This window comes from Hyaena hyaena, unplaced genomic scaffold (assembly GCF_003009895.1).
Source record: "Hyaena hyaena isolate Hyena2069 unplaced genomic scaffold, ASM300989v1 scaffold_0, whole genome shotgun sequence".
Taxonomy (NCBI): domain Eukaryota; kingdom Metazoa; phylum Chordata; class Mammalia; order Carnivora; family Hyaenidae; genus Hyaena; species Hyaena hyaena.
This window is the reverse complement of record NW_024080632.1, coordinates 12,983,567-13,000,972: the sequence shown is the minus strand read 5'-3', so window position 1 is coordinate 13,000,972 and position 17,406 is coordinate 12,983,567. Positions and strand designations below refer to the sequence as shown.

Genomic DNA, 17,406 nt, shown 5'->3' with positions numbered 1-17,406 from the left:
GAGCCTCAGTAGAAGCAGGGTCAAAGCCCAGCTCAACCCTCTTCCAATCCGACCAGCCCCAGGAGGGTCTGTCCACTCACATTCTGTGGATCTGTGCTTTTCTTTTTGTGGCCCAGGAACTATTTGTTTTCGTCCCTAAATCTTGTGCTAATTCCCAAACAGAGCCCCCCCATGCAGACGTTAAGTCCCAGCTCCAGAGCTGGGCCTGAGACAGAAAACTGGGATCAGAGGGAATCTGGAGCTAGAGAGAGGCAACAGCTCTAGAGAGAACCCACGGAAAGGGTAGCAAGCTTCAGAGGCCCACCCCCTCCATCCCCAACTCTAGCACAGATGGCGAGATGCCCCCTCCCCTGCCCCAGATCTTGGGAACTCCGGAAACATACCTTCCTTGAGAGATTTCTCAGTGGAGACTTGACACAGTTGCCCATCCTAAGCTGAGACAGCCCCTCTCAGGATCCCCGGGTCCATGAAGGAGGCTTCTAGGGACTAAGAGACCTTAGTCCCTGTCACGGCCAACCCCAGCCTCCATCTGCCTGCGCAGAGGTTCTTCCTCCTAGACCGTTCTGAGCCCTCTCTCCTGCGCGCGTGCTCTCTTACTCGTCTGCCTGCTCCCGCTCTCTGATTTTTTTTTTTGGTGGATTGTGTGTGTGTTTGTGTGTGTGGGTTTAACTTTCTGGGCACTTTCTTAAGGACATGAATGCAGGAGGGGAGAGGGCAGGGCACAGAGAAAATCGCCTGGAGAGCTGATGGCAGAGGGCAGCAAGCTGGGGAAAGCTGCCGGATCATCTACATCAGATTAGAGCTCAGTCCTCTCTCTGGTTCATTTCCCTTCCCTCAGTCCCTCCTCTCCGGCTGCCAAATCTGCAGGGAGATTGCTTCGGGGAGGGGGGCCCAGAATGGCAGCTGCAGCTGGGAATTAGGCCAGCAGACCCAGAAGGGGAAGCAGGCTAGTTTGGGCTACCAAAGCCAGGGTGCCTCCCAGCTCCCAGCCTTGTGCGTGCGTGCGCGCGCGCGCGCACACACACACACACACACACACCACACAACACACATACACACACAAATATGCATACACAAGCACTCAGGGACAGACACACATCCTAATTGCCCCCTGGCAATCGCAGCTGGATTGAGAGCAGGCAGTTCCAGTCGAGGGCCTGGAAGATCTTGTGATGTCCCCATCACGCTCCATTTTTCACACTTGCCTCGTCACCGAAAGGGAATGAGGCTCCAGGGCGGGGAGCACAAGCTGAGCCCATAGCAAGTGATCAGGTCCTTCATTCCCTTTGCTCTGCCGGGTGTCTCCGACCCAAGGGAAACCAAGAGACCACGGTGAAGGGGGTGGGGCATGATGGAGGCAGCACCGGTGCAAAGGGTGTGATTCAGGGCTGTGAACCCTCTAACCATCCTCCGCCTAATCCTGAGCGAGGATCTGTCACAGGCTTCCTCCAGGTGCAAAGCAGAGAGGCTGCCCTTGACGAAGTGGTCTTCGAGGTCCCACGACTGGAACTTTTTTCGGTGAGTGGCTCTTGGTCGTCCCTCTGGGTCCCAGGTTTGATGTGAACTCATTTCCAGCCTCAGATGTTACATTCAAGACCTACAGCCGGAGCTCGATGACCCAAGAGAGGAAGTGTCCCTGTTTCCCCCGCAGCCAGATTTTCCCAGCAGGGGGCACCAGAGACAGGTTGGGAAGGCGAACTCTTTCATAGCCGGGCCCCTGATGCAAAAACCCTTTCACGGGTCGCTGGAAGAGTTTTCAGTCCAGAGAGGCCGCTTTCCCAGGGACTTTTCATCCGGCTCGAATGGCTGGTCAGAAGCCCCATTAGGGGAGTGGGTGGGGCACAGCCCAGAAGGTGCCACAGGCTCGCTCCCAGGGAGCCGGGGGAGGAAGTCCCTGGATAGCTCCTGACGTCTGAGCGGCTGCTGACGACGGAACAGTTTAATCAGGGGAGTTACTCAGCAGCCTTGTTTGGGCCAAACCTCCAGAGGGGGCACGGAGAAGGAGGAGCAGCCCCTGAGAACAGAGGGAGGAGTCTGGGGAGGCACTGACTCCCAAAGGGCAGGAAAAACACCAGAGAGATGAAACAGAAGAGTGAGCAGCTAACTTAAAGGCCTTCTCCAAAGACCTGTGCCTCCAGAAGAGAGCATGAAGCAGCTTCTCTGTGGGGCGGAGGGTGAAGGTCATGAGACTCAGGTGCATGAGAAGGGTCTGCCAGCTTCTGACCTCTCACATTCCAGGGCTTCTATTTCCTCACCTGGAAAAATGGGGTTTCCCTTATCTTGCTTCTAAAGCGGATGTGGGCAAGTACCCGGCACATGGTAGATACTCAGTGACTAATTATTAAAATGGAAGAAAGAAGTATCATTTGTCCAGTGTTTGTGTGCCAGGCACTGTACCTGGCTCTGGGAAGGCTGTGGAGAACAAGATAAACATGGTCCCTGCTTTCAGGGAGCTTACATCCTAGCAGGTGGGCAAGAGCTATTAAAGAGCTATGAAGGCCCTTATTTAATTACAATTCAGGTCAATGCTATGAAGGGGAAACACAAAACCTCTGAGAATGTGAGACAGAGGAATCTGACTTAGTCTGGGGCTTCTGGAAAGACTTGGAGATCAAACCTAGAAAACCAACCATCTGCAGACTCTTGAAAAAGCTGGGGCTCACCAGGGACCCCAGAGGGAAGCTGGCTTAGGTTCCAGGTACAAACGCAGTTAATATTAACTACCTGGGCAGATACACAGAAAGGCAGACACAGCATCAAGCAGAGATTCTCAATGCTACCTGCAGATGAGAATCTCTGGGGAGTCTCCCAGAAATATAATAGGTGTAGGTGAGCTCCAGACACTGGCGATGTTTAGTGCTCTGGGTAAATGTAATCTGCAGCCCGTGCTGAAGACCACTGACATGGATGCTAAGAGTTTAGAATGCAGAGGCCTACAGACCTGGTTCAAATCTGGCCCTTCTGCCTAGCAAACTCTATGACCTTGAGAACTTGCGAATCTCTTTGAGCCTCAGGTTCTTTATGAAATGGGTATACTAATAAGCCTTCCCTCCTAGGGCTGTTGTGAGGAGTTAATAAGATAATACACACGAAGAACCTGGCACAGTGCCAGGCACCTAGAAGGGGTCCCTTCCCCTGCCCAGGATTGGTCTTAAAGGGCTAGCTGTGAGCCCCCTTCCCCCCTTACACTCAGCAAAACACCCACTCGGTCAGACCTGGTGACTTCTGCCCCCTGCGGGCCAGCACAAAGCATGGCACCTGTTTGCCGACCTTGGGATATGCCTGTCCTTGGAAACAGGAGACAGGAAATGGCAAAACCAGGCCCCTGTGGAAAAGTCATGCACTTTGAAGAAATCCCATCCTTCCTTAGGGGGAAGGATGCTGCTAACTTGAGGTTTCAGGCAGCAAGGGATTCAGGGATTCAAACTCAGAGCTTGCTTAGGCTACTTTGGGCTGGACAGGTCAGGTTACGGTGGTCCTGAGTGACCTAAGGGATAACCAGTGATCTAGAGAGTGCAGGTGGACTGACTTTTAGGAGAAATTTCTTTTTAAAGGATCAAACAGTGGGGGCTTCTCTAAGGAGCAAAGCATGTCACATGGCCCCACCTTCCCATCCCTCTTCACTGGGGCAGCAGCCGCTGGGCCTCCAGAAGCCTCCACTTTGAGTTCTGGAATAATAGGATCAGAGGGATGAGAAGGATAAACCCTTTGCTGATTATTTCTGATTAGGAGGGAGGCTGGCCTCTGGCCCTGATCAGTTCTACCACTAGCATTTGAACTTGGATGGCAGCCCAGTGTGAACACACTCAGGGAAAGCTGGGTCGTAGCCTGAGAGGTGCTTTGTGGATGTTTTGGACAAATAGGAAACACACTTATGTGATTTCCCATCGAAGTGGCATGAGCAGCACAGGCAGCTTCTTCGGGGATCACATCCCTGCCATTTATTTACTGTGTGGCCTTCGGACAAGCCACTTCTCCTCTCTCGAGCCGGCTGCCTCATCTGGAAAATGGCAGGGGGGTGGGGGGTTGACAATGCCAACAGACTGCTATGAAGATAAGATCATGAGAAGATACTTTGGAAATTGTTTCGTGAGCTCCTGACAGAGGTCTCGGGCCCTCCTGCTGCTTACCCCAAACAGCTAAAGACAAACGCAGATGTCCTGGAGGACTGTATAGGATTGATATTAACCCCAAGCTGCCCCCCTCTTTCATTTTCCCCAGGCTGCAGAGGAAAGGCAAGAGCGTGTCCTGGCCCTCTCAGAGGGCAGTAGGGAGAGACTGAGCAGGGCAGGAATGAATAAAATGCACAGCCCTCATCCTAGGAACACAGACCTAGTACGATTGAATCCATTAGGACCCAAGCTTCCATAGAGTCTCTCTCCCTTGCCTAAACTATAGGAACTAAGAAACCTCTGCAGACCAGACGCTAGAGATACTGGTCATTCGCTCATTAGATATGGTGATCATGTTATGGGCAAAGCAATTTGGGAACTAGGCTAGTCAAGTCAAATCAGAAGAGATGTCTCTATGGGTAGAAAAGGGAAAAGAGGGGACAGAGCTGTGGGTTTTATACACATTTGCCTCCTCTACAAGAGGTGTTTCTTCCTCAGCTTAGACTAAGGAGCAGGGGAAAAAAAACAAAACCCTGTTCTTAAAATAGTTTTACAAAACTCAATGCCAAGAGTTGCCCCAAATCATGCCTATTTTGAGTTAATGTCTGATACCGCATCTGGGTATCAGCTGGGTGCCATGTCCTCAGCTGGCCACAAAGAGGGTACTTGGGAAGGTCCCTTGTCATTCAGCTCATTTAATGGCCTTTCTTGCCTAGCTCAGAGACAGCTTTCAAAGTACCTTACACAGAACCACATTCAGACAGTTACTCTATTAATAATAACATTAATGAAGGCTGTCCCTTTTTTCCAGCACCTACTCAAGCCAGGTGTTTTGACATCCTTAACTGTGTGTGACTCTCATCAATAGCTCTGCAAGGTAGTTTTTGTCAGTCTCATTTCTGGAGGAAGAAACCCAGACCAGAGAGAGAGAATAACAGACCCAAGGTCACAGCAATAGGAAGTGACCGACAACTCTGCTTTCTCCCACACCACCCTTCCCTGGCTTTGCCTCAAAACCACACCGTCTCCCTGCAGGCGGTGAGGCTGCTCTGGGAGGTCACTCATTCTGATTTAAGGCATTCTGATTCCTGTCCCCCCTAAAGTAGGAGTCTAGCTAGGTCTTTCCAGTGTCACTTTGAGCCCTGGCTCTCCCTGACTCTATTGCAAATGGAAAGAAGAAGGTCCGAGACAGCACTTAGTCATTAATCAACAATAACAACAATAACTAACATTGATAGTGTCCTTGCTCTGGATCATGCAGTGGGCCAAGATCTGTACACACCTCCATGTTCCATTTAACTTCCCCAAAATCCAACGAGGTACTATGATTTTCCCTATTTTGCAGATAAAGGTAACAGAGGCTTTACCAAGGTTAAGCAATTTGCTTAGGTTGGAAAAAAAAATAACAGAATTTGGGAGACCTGAGAAATAGACCTCCCCAGGACTATATTCTGCCCTAAACAGATTCTTTCAGAATGTTTCTGTATTCAGAACCCCATTTTCCTTCTCCTGGTCCTGGCCCTGTCTCTAGGGATAGAAATCTCAATGCAAAGAGAGCCAAAGGAAAGACTAATTCCCCTCTGTCTCAGGAGACTGGAGACCCTGACACAAAAGTCCCAGGCTGGGTTCCGTGGTTATTTCTGTTGTTGTTCAAGCACGCACCTGCGAGCTGTCAGCAGGAAGCCCAAACTGAATGGCTGAGCTTTAGAGGAAAAGTCTGTAGCTCCAGAGGCAAGTGCTCCCACAGGGAGGTAGTAAATATTTGATGGGACCTTCCAGCCGTCCTGACTCAGGTGACCCCGGTGACATTTCAGAACACGGAGCTGGAGAATATTAATGACTAAGAAAGTAGGAGGAGGAAGGAAAGCAGGTAGCTGAAATGCTCTGAGCTCACAAAGGGCCCATGCAGGCAAATCCCAGAAGACCGGAGAAAGAAAAGACTCTTTTTCTAGGAACAAAGTCATAGTACTAGCAAAATAAATAGCCAGAAAATGTGTGAACCCGGGCCGATGACCTACCCTTCCAAACTGCTAGATGGTAAGCTCCGAAACAGCCAGAACCCCAGGTACTTTGTCCACTGTTGTCTCCCTGGTCCCAGCAAATGCCTGGGCACAGCAGGTGCCCCAAACTATTTGATAAACGTTTGAATAGATGTCATTGATTCCACAACCCAGACCCAGTCCACGGACCACGGCTCGAACACCCTACGCCTCCTACCTAATACAGAAGCCACTGGAGTGAACTTCCACCTCAACATGTCGCTGCACTAACTCTCAAAGCTCTGCATCCAAATCTCTGCTCTGGAGAACTGCTTCCAGCAAACTCGGCTAACGAGGGCTCCCCACAGGAACAAAGCCACACGCGGCTGCCCTATCACACCACACAGCAGCCCCGCGCAACCTGAATCCATGTGCAGCTGCCTTCATGTCAGACCTCCACTGGCATCAGCCGCCACGGAGTAGTATTTTGAAAAGGAATGTGCAGATCTGAAGCAGAACACACACACGGCCTCCTTGGAATTCTGATCCAGCATGGCAAGCCAGGAGCTTGAAGTGGCTTCTCTACACTACATCCTAGCACAGAAACGCTCAGGGCCCCTCTTCCCCCACACACCATGCAAACTCTCCCATCAGACCTCTGCATGACACCCCTCCTCGGCTGCCGCAAACCTGTCTCAACGCTGTGCCAATGAGTTTGAATTAATTATGGACTCAGCACTAGAAGAAACCCTGGCTCTGCTCAGGAGTTCACAGTTCCTTTCTGCGAACCTCTCTCTCCAGCAGCATGCCCCAAACTGTAGCCCAAGATTAGAGGACCGATGCTCAGCTGCCTAGGACCCTTGAGAGAAAGGCCAAGAGGAAACCAGAGTAGCCACTGGTGACCCCTTAGTGACCTTCCTGACCCTAGAATGCACTTCAGCTCAGGCCAGCGTGTTAGTCCGCGTCCTACAACTTGACAGCTGCCCATCCGCCATCCTAGGGGAATCCCTGGAGTGACAGCTTCCTTAAGTCACCTCGAAGTTCCGAGGTGAGCCATTGCTCTGTGTAGCCCCTCTATGCCCACCCAGATACTTCTCTTTTCTCATATTTTTCAGTCTCCATGTAGCTCTCCAAACTTTTCCCAGGTCTCTTGGGGCCGCGACAGCCCATGACTAGCGGCTTCCACCCCCAAGCAAGGCTGCGTGCCCCGAGGTAGCCATTCTTGACTCCCAGACTCCAAACCCTTTGCTCCCTTGGGTGGCTCACTGGCAGTCTTGGCTAGAGACCGGAGTTGGCGCCACCTGCTCGGAGCGCCCCTCCGGACCCCTGCAAAAATCTCCAGACGCTTTGTGGCGGTCGTTCCCTTCCAGGACTGGCCTATGCCGGCAGGTGGAGGGCTGCGAGGCGCTGGTGCCTCGCCCAGAAGAGGCCCGGAGCGTGGACAGCGCACAGGGTGCTGAATCAGGCACGGGGGAGGCGGAGTGCCGGCCAGGGCGCAGGGCTGCGGAAGGACTACGGGGATCGTGACTGGGGGCCGCGGCCCGCGGGAGGAGGGCTGTGGGCGCGCAGCCGCGGCAGGGTCCCGAGCGCCTTTCCCGGGAGCGCGGGCGGGAGGCGCGGCCCTTACCTGGCCGAAGGCGGAGCTGAGCATGGGGCGCAGCTGGTGGAGGAACGGGTCTGCCTCGGACGCGGCGGCTGGAGCGGAGTCCCCGCGACCCGGGGCTCGCAGCGAGCCCCGGAGGCCGAGCGCCGGGGACAGCCCCCGTTCCTCCCCATCCCGCCCGCGGACCGGCGGCAGCGGCGACGGCGGCGAAGGTCGGGACGCCGCGGTCGGCAGCGCCTCCCGGGGCCTGCAGTGCGCCTGGGGGAGCCCGCGCCTGCTCCCCCGCGCGCCCTCCTCTCGCGGCGCCGGCCGGCACAGGGGCCTCCGCGAACTGGGGTCCCCGGACGGCGGCGGCGTGCCCGGGCCGGTGCCGGGCAGCCGGCGGCCGGGCAGCCCTGGCTCCCGGGCAGGGCCGTGGCGGGGCACCCGGCTGCCCCCGCTGGCCGCCGCCGCCTTCAGCAACGACGTCTTGGACTCGCTTTTGGCGATGTGCGAGCTCATCGCGGCGGGGCCCGCGCTCGCATGGCCCGGCGGGGGCGGCGCGGTGCGGCGCTGCGCGGGGCCCCCGGCGGGCAGAGAGCGGGGCGCCCGGCGGGAGCCAAGCCCGAGGACGCGCTGGAGGCGGGCGCCGTCCCCCGGCCGCTTAAATGCGGCCCCGTCGCCGCCGCCCATGTGACAGCGCAGCCTCTACGCCCGGAGCCCCGAGCTTCCCGGCGGCTGGCGGTGCGGATCTGGGGGGGCAGCCGGCTGTCCCCGGAGAGCCCACCCCCGGCTCCTCGGCGGCCCAGGTACCGCCGCGCCCCGCCCCTTTCCCCGCCCAGCGCTCGAGGAGCCCGGCTTCCCGGCGGCCTCTGGCGGCGGAGGGGGCACTGCGGCGCGGCGCTGGGAGCACTAGGCGAGGGGCTCAGCGGATGGCCCCAAAGATGCCCCGACCTTGGTAGCCGGCAGTGCCTCTTAACGCGCCTGGAGGCTCCCACAGTGACCTGAAACCGCTGCCAGAAATGCAGGCGGTGTGCACTCCGCCGGGGGGTACAACTTTGGAAATGAGGTGCAGTGAACTGGAGACCCAAGAAGGGTGAGGGCACTCTGTGGCAGCGCTACGTAAACAGACACCGGAGCCGGCATGGCGGGGAAGGACACCGCTGGAAGGAGCGTCTATGGGGCGCTTCATCCACTCCAGTACCCCGGAGTGCGACCAGGCTGACCCTGGTAAATCAGCCAGAGAACTTTCAGTTCTCAAAACAGAAGAGAAGCCAGGTGGCATCAGTGTAACCTGGACTTGGCAGGGCCTGGTGATGAAATCTCAGGTAGGAGCCATTTGCCGCCCCTCCAGCTGTTCCCCCTCCCCCTCCCCTTCGCCTCTTTCCAGATGTTAGAGAAATTCCTGCTCTTGGTGGACAGCCAGGGAGTCACACAGGCCTGGTTTGAATCTCAGAACCCAGCTCTGCCACTTACTATCTGGGTAACCTGGACAACTGTCATCAACCTCTCGGAACCTAGCTGTTTAACCAACTCCTCGGTAACATCCAATGACGCCACGCACATAAAAGGCCTGGCCCAGGACTTGGAACAGGGCCGCGTGCAGTTAAGCTAGTTCCTTTCCCTCTCCACCTTATGAGGCCCCATCTCCCACGCTTGTTTAGTAATGGGATACTTGAGATTTGAAGGGAGGGGGTGGCCTCTGAACCTCCCAGGCCCTCCCTGTTCTGGTCTCTGGCCCTGATGCCATCCATGCATGAAACCTGGGCACATCTGATCACCGCTTAGCCTCCAGAGAAGGATAGATGGACAGATTGCCAACATGCTACATACGCTTCACTCATGCCAGGATTCACCGCACTCTGCGCTGCCAGCTTCTCTGACATACCCATACGCAAGGAATTAAGAGAAAACAAACAGAACGGGCAGGAAAAAGCAACGGCCAGAGGCCAAAGTGAACAAGGAAAGAGTGGCAAATTGCGCCCCAGCTCACCTATGAGGGACTGAAGTGGCATATCAAAGCTACTTGGGTTCCTAAAGCACAAATACTGAGGCAGGCTGGGGTCTAGTGACCCAGAAGCCTCACTGCAATATCCACTCACATATGAAGGGCATAAAGGACCCACCCTCTCAGAGTTTGGGACCAATCGATGTCTTGCCTGTTCCAGCCCTCAGAATAATCTGTTCAGCAGGATTAACAGCAAGTGCACAATCTGTATAAATCACAGGAGATAAAATACCTTACCAGGGTCCCTTAGTTGCTGACGAGAGGCAATGGGTTGAAGGGTATTCTGAATCCCTGCCATGCCGCTCTCAGTTGTCTTTCCCAAATTCCCGAATTTCCCGGGCAAGGCCTCTGTCCACAACCGATTTCTGGAAAAGTGAGGAACCTGGCTGCATCACCTATGATGTTAGAGTAAATAAAAGCAATCAAGATTATGTTCATGGAGCCAAGGGATGAAACGCTTGCACTCAGATCCAAGTGGGAATGTACGCCAAGATTCCATTTCACTTGTAAAATTTGCTGATTTGTCCATTCACTTAAAGATTTCTAGAACCAGGCACTGTGTTAGGCACCTCATATACCAAGATCCACCCATGTAGTCAACAAACACTTGAGTGCCTTTATTTGCCAGGCACTGTTCTAGGTATCAGAGACATGGTGGTAAACAGAACAGTCTCTACTCTCGGTGACAAACCACAGAAATGCATGGAAAATGAATGGTGACGAGCTGGTGGCATTTAGTGCTGTGAAGAGACATAAAGCAGGACAGTGATGAGGGAGGACCTCTCTGGGGGGGAGGACATTTGAGGAGGGGCCACAAGGAAGTAAGGGAGCAAGCCATGCATATATCCAGGGGAAGAGCTTTCCTGCCAGAGGGGAGACGATTCAGAAGTCCCAAGGGAAAAACAGCTTGGCATATCTGCAGAGAAGCAAAGGGGCAAATGGAGCTGGAAAAAACAAGGGGAGGGTGGGACAGGTGAAATTAGAGAGAGAGGGCCAGACAGCCGAGGACTTTGGGTTTTTCCTAAGTGTGAAGGAAGCCGCCAGCGGGCTTGTGGTAGAGGAGTGGCATATGGTTGTTTACATTGTTAGAGGATCATTGGCTGCTTCTCGGCAGGTCGCCTGTTGGACAGCAGTGTGGCAACGTGGATCTAGTCAGGTGCTGTCACATGGAACAGGTGGGAGAAGGTGGCAGCTTAGCTAGAATGATTGGGGGTGGGGGTGGTGAGAAGTGGTCAGATTTGGGAGATATTTAAAGAATGACGGTAAGATTCAGTCCCTGCTCTCAAGGAATTCACGGGAAAATCAAAAGAGAATGAAAGCCACTATAACGTAATGGGAAACAGTCAATAGGGAATGACAGGCTGGGTTAAGCAGAACCTTTTGGGGAGGGGGGAAGGCATTGAAGAAGGTGACATTTGAGCTGTGTTTGGAGAAGTGAAATTCCACCAGATAAATAAGGAAGGTAAAAGGAAGGTCATTCCAGGCAGAGGGAACAGATTACGTGAAGCCTTGGGAGCATGAGCCTGCACAGTGTGTTTTGGAATCATTTGGGGGGTGTGGAGAAGGGGAGGGTAGCCAAGGAGACCAGCCCAGAAGAGTGGTTGGAACTAGACTGGGAAGGAATTTGAATGTGACATCATTCAGGAGTGTGTCCTTTATTCTATCAACATTAGAGAGTCCTGGAAGGTTTTACAAGTATGCACAGGACATGGGCAGAACTGGGTTCTGGTGCATTATGGAATGGACTGGAAGGACCTTAGGAAACACGGTTCATTCATTTCACAAAAATGAGCAAGTGCCTACCATGTACACTGTGTGCATCAGGAAGAGAGCAGTAAACAAATGACTATTCTGTCTTTCCTTATGGATTTTCAGTCTGGCAGGGAGGTAATAAGAACTAAATGTAGGGGCGCCTGGGGGGCTCAGTCGGTTGAGCGTCCGACCTCGCCTCAGGTCATGATCTCGCGGTTCGTGGGTTAGAGCCCCACATCCGGCTCTGTGCTGACAGCTCAGAGCCTGAAATCTGCTTCGGATTCTGTGTCTCCTTCTCTCTCTGCCCCTCTCCCGCTTGTATTCCGCATGTGTCTCTCTCAAAAATAAATAAAAAGCATTTCCACATAAAACTTCTCACTTGCCCTTATGTGTCATACAAATTGTAACTATTAAATAATTATATGTTGTAATATTATTTGACTCTATAACCCGTGGCCAAAGTTATGCAAAAGGACAGCTGCTTTAGAGCACTGGAAAGACATCTTAGCATATGAAGGCAGTTAAGTAGAAAAGATAGGTCTGAGACCATTGCATCAGTCTAGAGAGAACAGTAGTGTGTAGCTGTCTGTATGTCTTAATTTCTAAGAGAATCTATCCAGAAGGAGTAAGGCAAGGTGAAAGGCAAAATTATTATTTTTTAGTTTTTTAACATTTATTTATTTCTGAGAGAGGGAGTGCGCACGAGGTGGGGAGGGGCAGAGAGCGACGGAGACACAGAATCCAAAGCAGGCTCCAGGCTCTGAGCTGTCAGCACAGAGCCCGATGCGGGAACCGTGAGGTCATGACCTGAGCTGAAGTCAGTGGCTTAACTGACTGAGCCACCCAGGTGCCCCGAGGCAAAATTCTTAAAGAAGTACCAGGCTCTCTCATTTAACATCTGCCACTCTGATAATGTCATGCCCTGTAGCAAACTCCTCCAAAAAAACTGTACTTTCCTGACCAGGACTGTGTGTCATATGTAGAGTCTAGGAGAAGGCTGTGGAGCCTTTGCACAGTGGTGCTTGAATTAATTCTCCATGACGTTTCCCACCTAGCTCATTTCTTTCTGCTGTTGTCAGAATCAGATCCTGCACTTAATCTCTCCCTTGTTTTCAGATGACAAAATCTGTGTTAGGTTTCAGAAAGCTGGGATTACAAAATGTTCTTATGGCTTTAAGTCCTCTGTGGTGATTGGAGAACTCTGGAAAGGATTGGATGAGATTTTTTTTCTTTTTTGCCACGGAGGGGACAGTGAGTGGACTGAATAGGGGATTCCTTTCTAGAAATCTGCCTGTGGACCCAAATGTTCATCACTTAAGAGGATTCCAAGATTTTTAACATAAAATGAAGAGATGTGGGTTACAGGAATATATGCATGTGTCAAAACTGAACTGTGCAGGGAAGACTGCACTGTGTATACAATGTAACTCAATCAAAAGATAAATCAGACAAGCAGGACAGGTAGAGCAAAAATAATACTGACAAATAGACTGGACAACTGCTAGACTGTCATGGGGACGTGAATTATGATTTTTCAAAATAATAGCAGCTGAACTCAGTTCGTTAAGAGCCTCTGACGTGAGGCCAAGGTTGTCACGAGCTGATTCCTATGTAGGCCATTGGCTCGCCATGGTTTTGTGGGCGCAGTTGGTACCACTCATCCTAGCTAGCAAGTTCTGTATTTGCTTCCTGGTTTCAAGGGCGAAGGAGAGAGAGAGCCGGGAAATTCTGTGCCCTGTGCAGATGACCGGTCAGGAGTTCCCATCCTTTTTGTATTACTGAAGTATCGCTGACACCCTATGTTACATTAGTTACAGGTGTACGACGTAGTGATTCAACAGCTCTGTACATTATGCTGTGCTCACCGCAAGTGTAGCCACCATCTGTCACCAGACAATGTCATTACAAGTACCACTGACTGTATTCCCTGTGCTGTGACTTAATTCATTCCAGAACTGGTTACCATCTTCTTCTAAGAACAGCATATCTGCTCTTCAAATGTTAGGACATATCATCACCCTCGGTCTCATTCAGAATGCTCCTTGCTTTCCTTCCTTAATCCAGAGCAGTTCTTAGCCTCTGTGAGATCTTGACTGGATGCAAGAGTGAACACTGCGCACTCCAACCCCCAACGCCTTACTCCTTTAATACGATACCGCATACCCTTGTACCCCATCAGTGGAGATATATACCGTCAGCATACAACACACTGGAAGTCACCATTACATCCAGGCAGTTTCCATTAGCTGAAATGCAACCCATGTTCGGGTGACCTTACAACACTCCAACCAGATGGCCTCCTTTATTATCTGTCTCTCCCACTAGACTGTATGTTCCATGAAAGCAGAGACAGGCCTGTTTTCATATCCAGCACTTAGCAGTCACTGCCACATTATAGATGCTCCCCTAATACTTAGTTAATGAGCAACAAATCAAAAGAAGCAAAGTGTTACTGTTTTTATAGAAATGCGACCCCTGTGCTTGGACTTGGTTGGGGGGTGGGGCTGGAAATGAAATTAAAAGATGATTCTGCATGGTTTTAGTTTGGTTTTCCCCTTCAGACAGATCATTTCTGTGGTTCGTATATACAGCCTGGGTCCCAAGTGACCAGCCACCATAAAAGTACATGTGACCTTTAAGGACCTGGCGTGGTTTTGCCCCAGGCAGGAGAGTTCTATGTTTTAATTGCCTGGAGGTTTCATCCGATATCGGAGCCAGCCAACAGTGCAGTCTGTGAGCAGGGCGCTTACATCTGTGGCACTTGGAATTGTGCCCGGCCCCACACCAAGCAGACCTGCCTGTACCGCGAGGTTGGAAACAGTGTGGGTTCAGCAAAGGAAGCTCGCCTTGCTGCAGGGAATGGTCGGGCTACTCACGAAATTACCTGAAGTAAGACCCTCTCAGGAGACTTAAGTATCAGCAGAGGGCGGGGAGGCATCGGGAACTCAAAGAAAGACTATTTACCAACTCATGTGGAAGTATTTCAGTATTTTAACCACGGAAAGGCAACGCCAGCGCCCATCAGCTGATTTCTGGTCCTGGGCATCGGCGGAACGATCCCCACCACGGGATGTCTGAGAAGCCGCCTGCTTCCTCTAAAGCTACAGTTTCCCAGTTTGCAGATGAGACGTACAGCCAGTGTCTTTGCCCGGACATCTAAACACTGCGGTTCTGGCTGGCAGGACCTTGATGGAAGGCTCCTCACCTTACGGAGTTCTGAGATACTTTTCCTTTAGCGAGGCTGACATCACTGACCTGAAGGTGGGTTCGAGGCAATCGTCCTATCTGGAGAGCAATCACTCCTCCTGGTATGTGAGTCACTGGGAGAGAGAGAAATCCAGAGACCTTCTGAAGCAGAGCTCTGCACCCCCAGCACTGACACAGCCAGTCCTGTCCCTGGGCTATGTGTAACCCAGCAACAAAGACGGATACCGGGACCGGGCTGGATGAGGAAGGTCTGGAGCTGAAACCCCGAAGCCGCTCAGCCTTTAATGGAAGAGGGCTTTTAGAAAAGATCTGGCAAATTCTCTGCCCTTTCAACTTCACTTTCTGTTCTCTTTTTATCTGCTTTCAGCATTTCCAATTAATCTTGGAATGAGAGCCCAAGGCAAGAAGCCAGTGGTGCCTGAGGAATGGTAAAGAGCAAACCGATCCAGGGAAACAAATGCCAGCAAGGGACCCCACGGCAAAGAGACAGACACTGTGAGCATCTCTCCCGTTACCACGAGGCTTGCGAGGCGTGTGCACGGGTCTCTGCATTGGCACCATCTGCCGATTCCTCAGGAGGACAGAACAAACCAGCGAGGCATGAAGATTAGATTATGTAACGCTCGAGGATTGCTGTTTTCAAAGAGGAAACAAATGGAACGAATTGATTTGCTTGTCGGAGTCATGTCACTAAAGGAGACCTGTCCCCTCCTCCTCTGAGAGGACCTCATTAAAAAGGAACACGATTTCACAGATTCAGACCATGTGAGACCACAATCGACTCCATTCATAGCAGCAAGTCTAATTTCCAGAGTTGCACTGATAAATCCTACTCTGATTGCCTGAAAAATGACTATTCAGCTACTACCTCCTAGGTACCAACATGGCAAGGAATGTTAACTGCTGCCGGTGGCCAGCCGCAAGATTCAGAACCTGCGGACTTTGCCTGAACTGAACTCACTTGCTTCTGGGGAAGCAGTACCTAATTTTGAGACCGGTGGGGTCCTGTTTACTATTCAGAGCTCTAGACAGGTGCTTTGATCGAGTGGGGATGTGTTCTTAAAAATACATGCATCAGTAAAACATTGTATGGTGACAGATGGTAATTCCAGTCATCTTGGTGAACACTGAGTAATGTACAGAATTGTTGAATCACTATGTGGTTGCACCTGAAACTAATATAACATTGCATATCAACTATATTCTGATAATAATTTCTTTTAAATACATGCATCAAGAAGGAAAATTCATTGCATGTCTGCAATTCTTTTGCCATGGCTGAGCTTCTCTCAAAATGCTCAGCACAATACTTTTTTATAGTTATGTTCAGTAGCAGAATGAATGAACGAATGACCTTGAACTTAACTGCCAGAGTGCCATTCTGAAAGGTTTCATTTTCTTACCAAAATACCAAGATTTAAACATCAAGGCTTTACCCAACAAGGATATGAAGTCTTCTGCACCAGATATTTTCCAACTGCTCCTTCAGATCCACTTTTCTATCCATCCTGCTGTTTGCCCTGGGGTGCTCACCTGTATAACCTACTTCAACTCACTCCTCTGTCTTATTAGTTTCCAGCCAATGGGAGGCAGCAGCAGAGGACTGGAGGGCAGAAGGAGGGTGAGGTCAAAGTATTTATTCCTCCAGTTCCCTCCTGTCCAGATCACCTCGGGCTGGCTGTGCTCTTGATAACAGATCACCATTGCTCCTTCTCAAGGTGGCCCTTTCTTTCTGGGTTCTGTCATTTCTCCCTCCTTTCAACGTTCAGATATAGAGATGATAAAGACTGGGGCGCCTGGGTGGCTCAGTGGACTAGGCATCCCACTCTTGGTTTCGGCTTCAGGTCACGATCTCATGGTTTGGTGTCTTGGGTTCGAGCCCTGTGTCAGTGTGGAGCCTGCTTGGGATTCTCTGTCTTCCTCTCTCTCTGCCCCTCCCCCACACCTGCCATCTCAGTCTCTCTCAAAATGAATAAATTAATTAATGAAAAAATGATAAAGACTCCAGCTATTACAAGCCCCTTGGATACCGCACTATCGTAATGGTTTCCCTACACCTTACCAACCCTTGTATATAGTGTGTCTATTAAATCCTCCCCTAATTATCTATTTTGAGCGTGCCATCTGTTTCTTGTACAGACCCTGACTGATACACCTACCACGTGTCAGTCTGTTCTAGGCCCTGCACCGCAGTGTTTTGAAAAAGTAGCAAAATTAATAATACGATATGCTACTACTTTATACTTATTCTCAATGTTCACCTTCTCCCAAGACTATAATAACAACTTAAAGATAAAACCTAATTCCTCTTTACAACATAATTGTGCAGTAGAGTTTGTATGAGCTAAATATAATTCAGAGAACAAGCTTTTTCGTGTCATCAAAATTCATGTTAACAACTCTAAAGAGAGAACTGCAGAGCTGATGCCCTTGACCGGAGTTTTAGCAGAAAACACATTCCAGGAGTGAAATCAATCACACAAGTATTCAAAAGCCTACTAGGCGGCCAGAAAGGTGGTGATCTTAGTGAGAAACAACGTGGACGTGGGCTCTCACTTCATGCAGTTTGTTTCTTTTACACGATAAACATATTCCTAAAAAGTTGAATACCAATTTGTATTTCCATACAGCAAAAAACAGGTTGTATGATCGCAGCGAGCATATTATTCAAATAATAATTTGGTAACCAAAAAAAAAAAAAATCACCCTTTGATCTTTTGAATCGATCCAGATTTTTCATCCATGTAGAGTACTTCAAATGAAATT

At 51.0% G+C, this 17,406-nt stretch overlaps 1 protein-coding gene across 4 annotated transcripts in view; it reads right to left on the bottom strand.

Moving 5' to 3' along the window:
* CABP1 (calcium binding protein 1) overlaps positions 1-17,406 on the bottom strand; it is a 57,827-nt gene that overhangs the window by 12,528 nt on the left and 27,893 nt on the right. Inside the window, exon 2 of one of the 4 annotated variants that reach the window (XM_039245135.1) lies at positions 9,919-10,076. Coding sequence is in view for 3 of the 4 variants with exons in the window: in XM_039245213.1 (XP_039101144.1) it covers positions 7,719-8,366 (648 nt within the window). In the remaining variant the exon portion in view is untranslated. Of the gene's footprint in view, positions 1-383; positions 549-7,718; positions 8,413-9,918; positions 10,077-17,406 lie in introns of those variants that run through there. The other 3 variants (XM_039245213.1, XM_039244995.1, XM_039245063.1) reach the window with 3 other exon arrangements.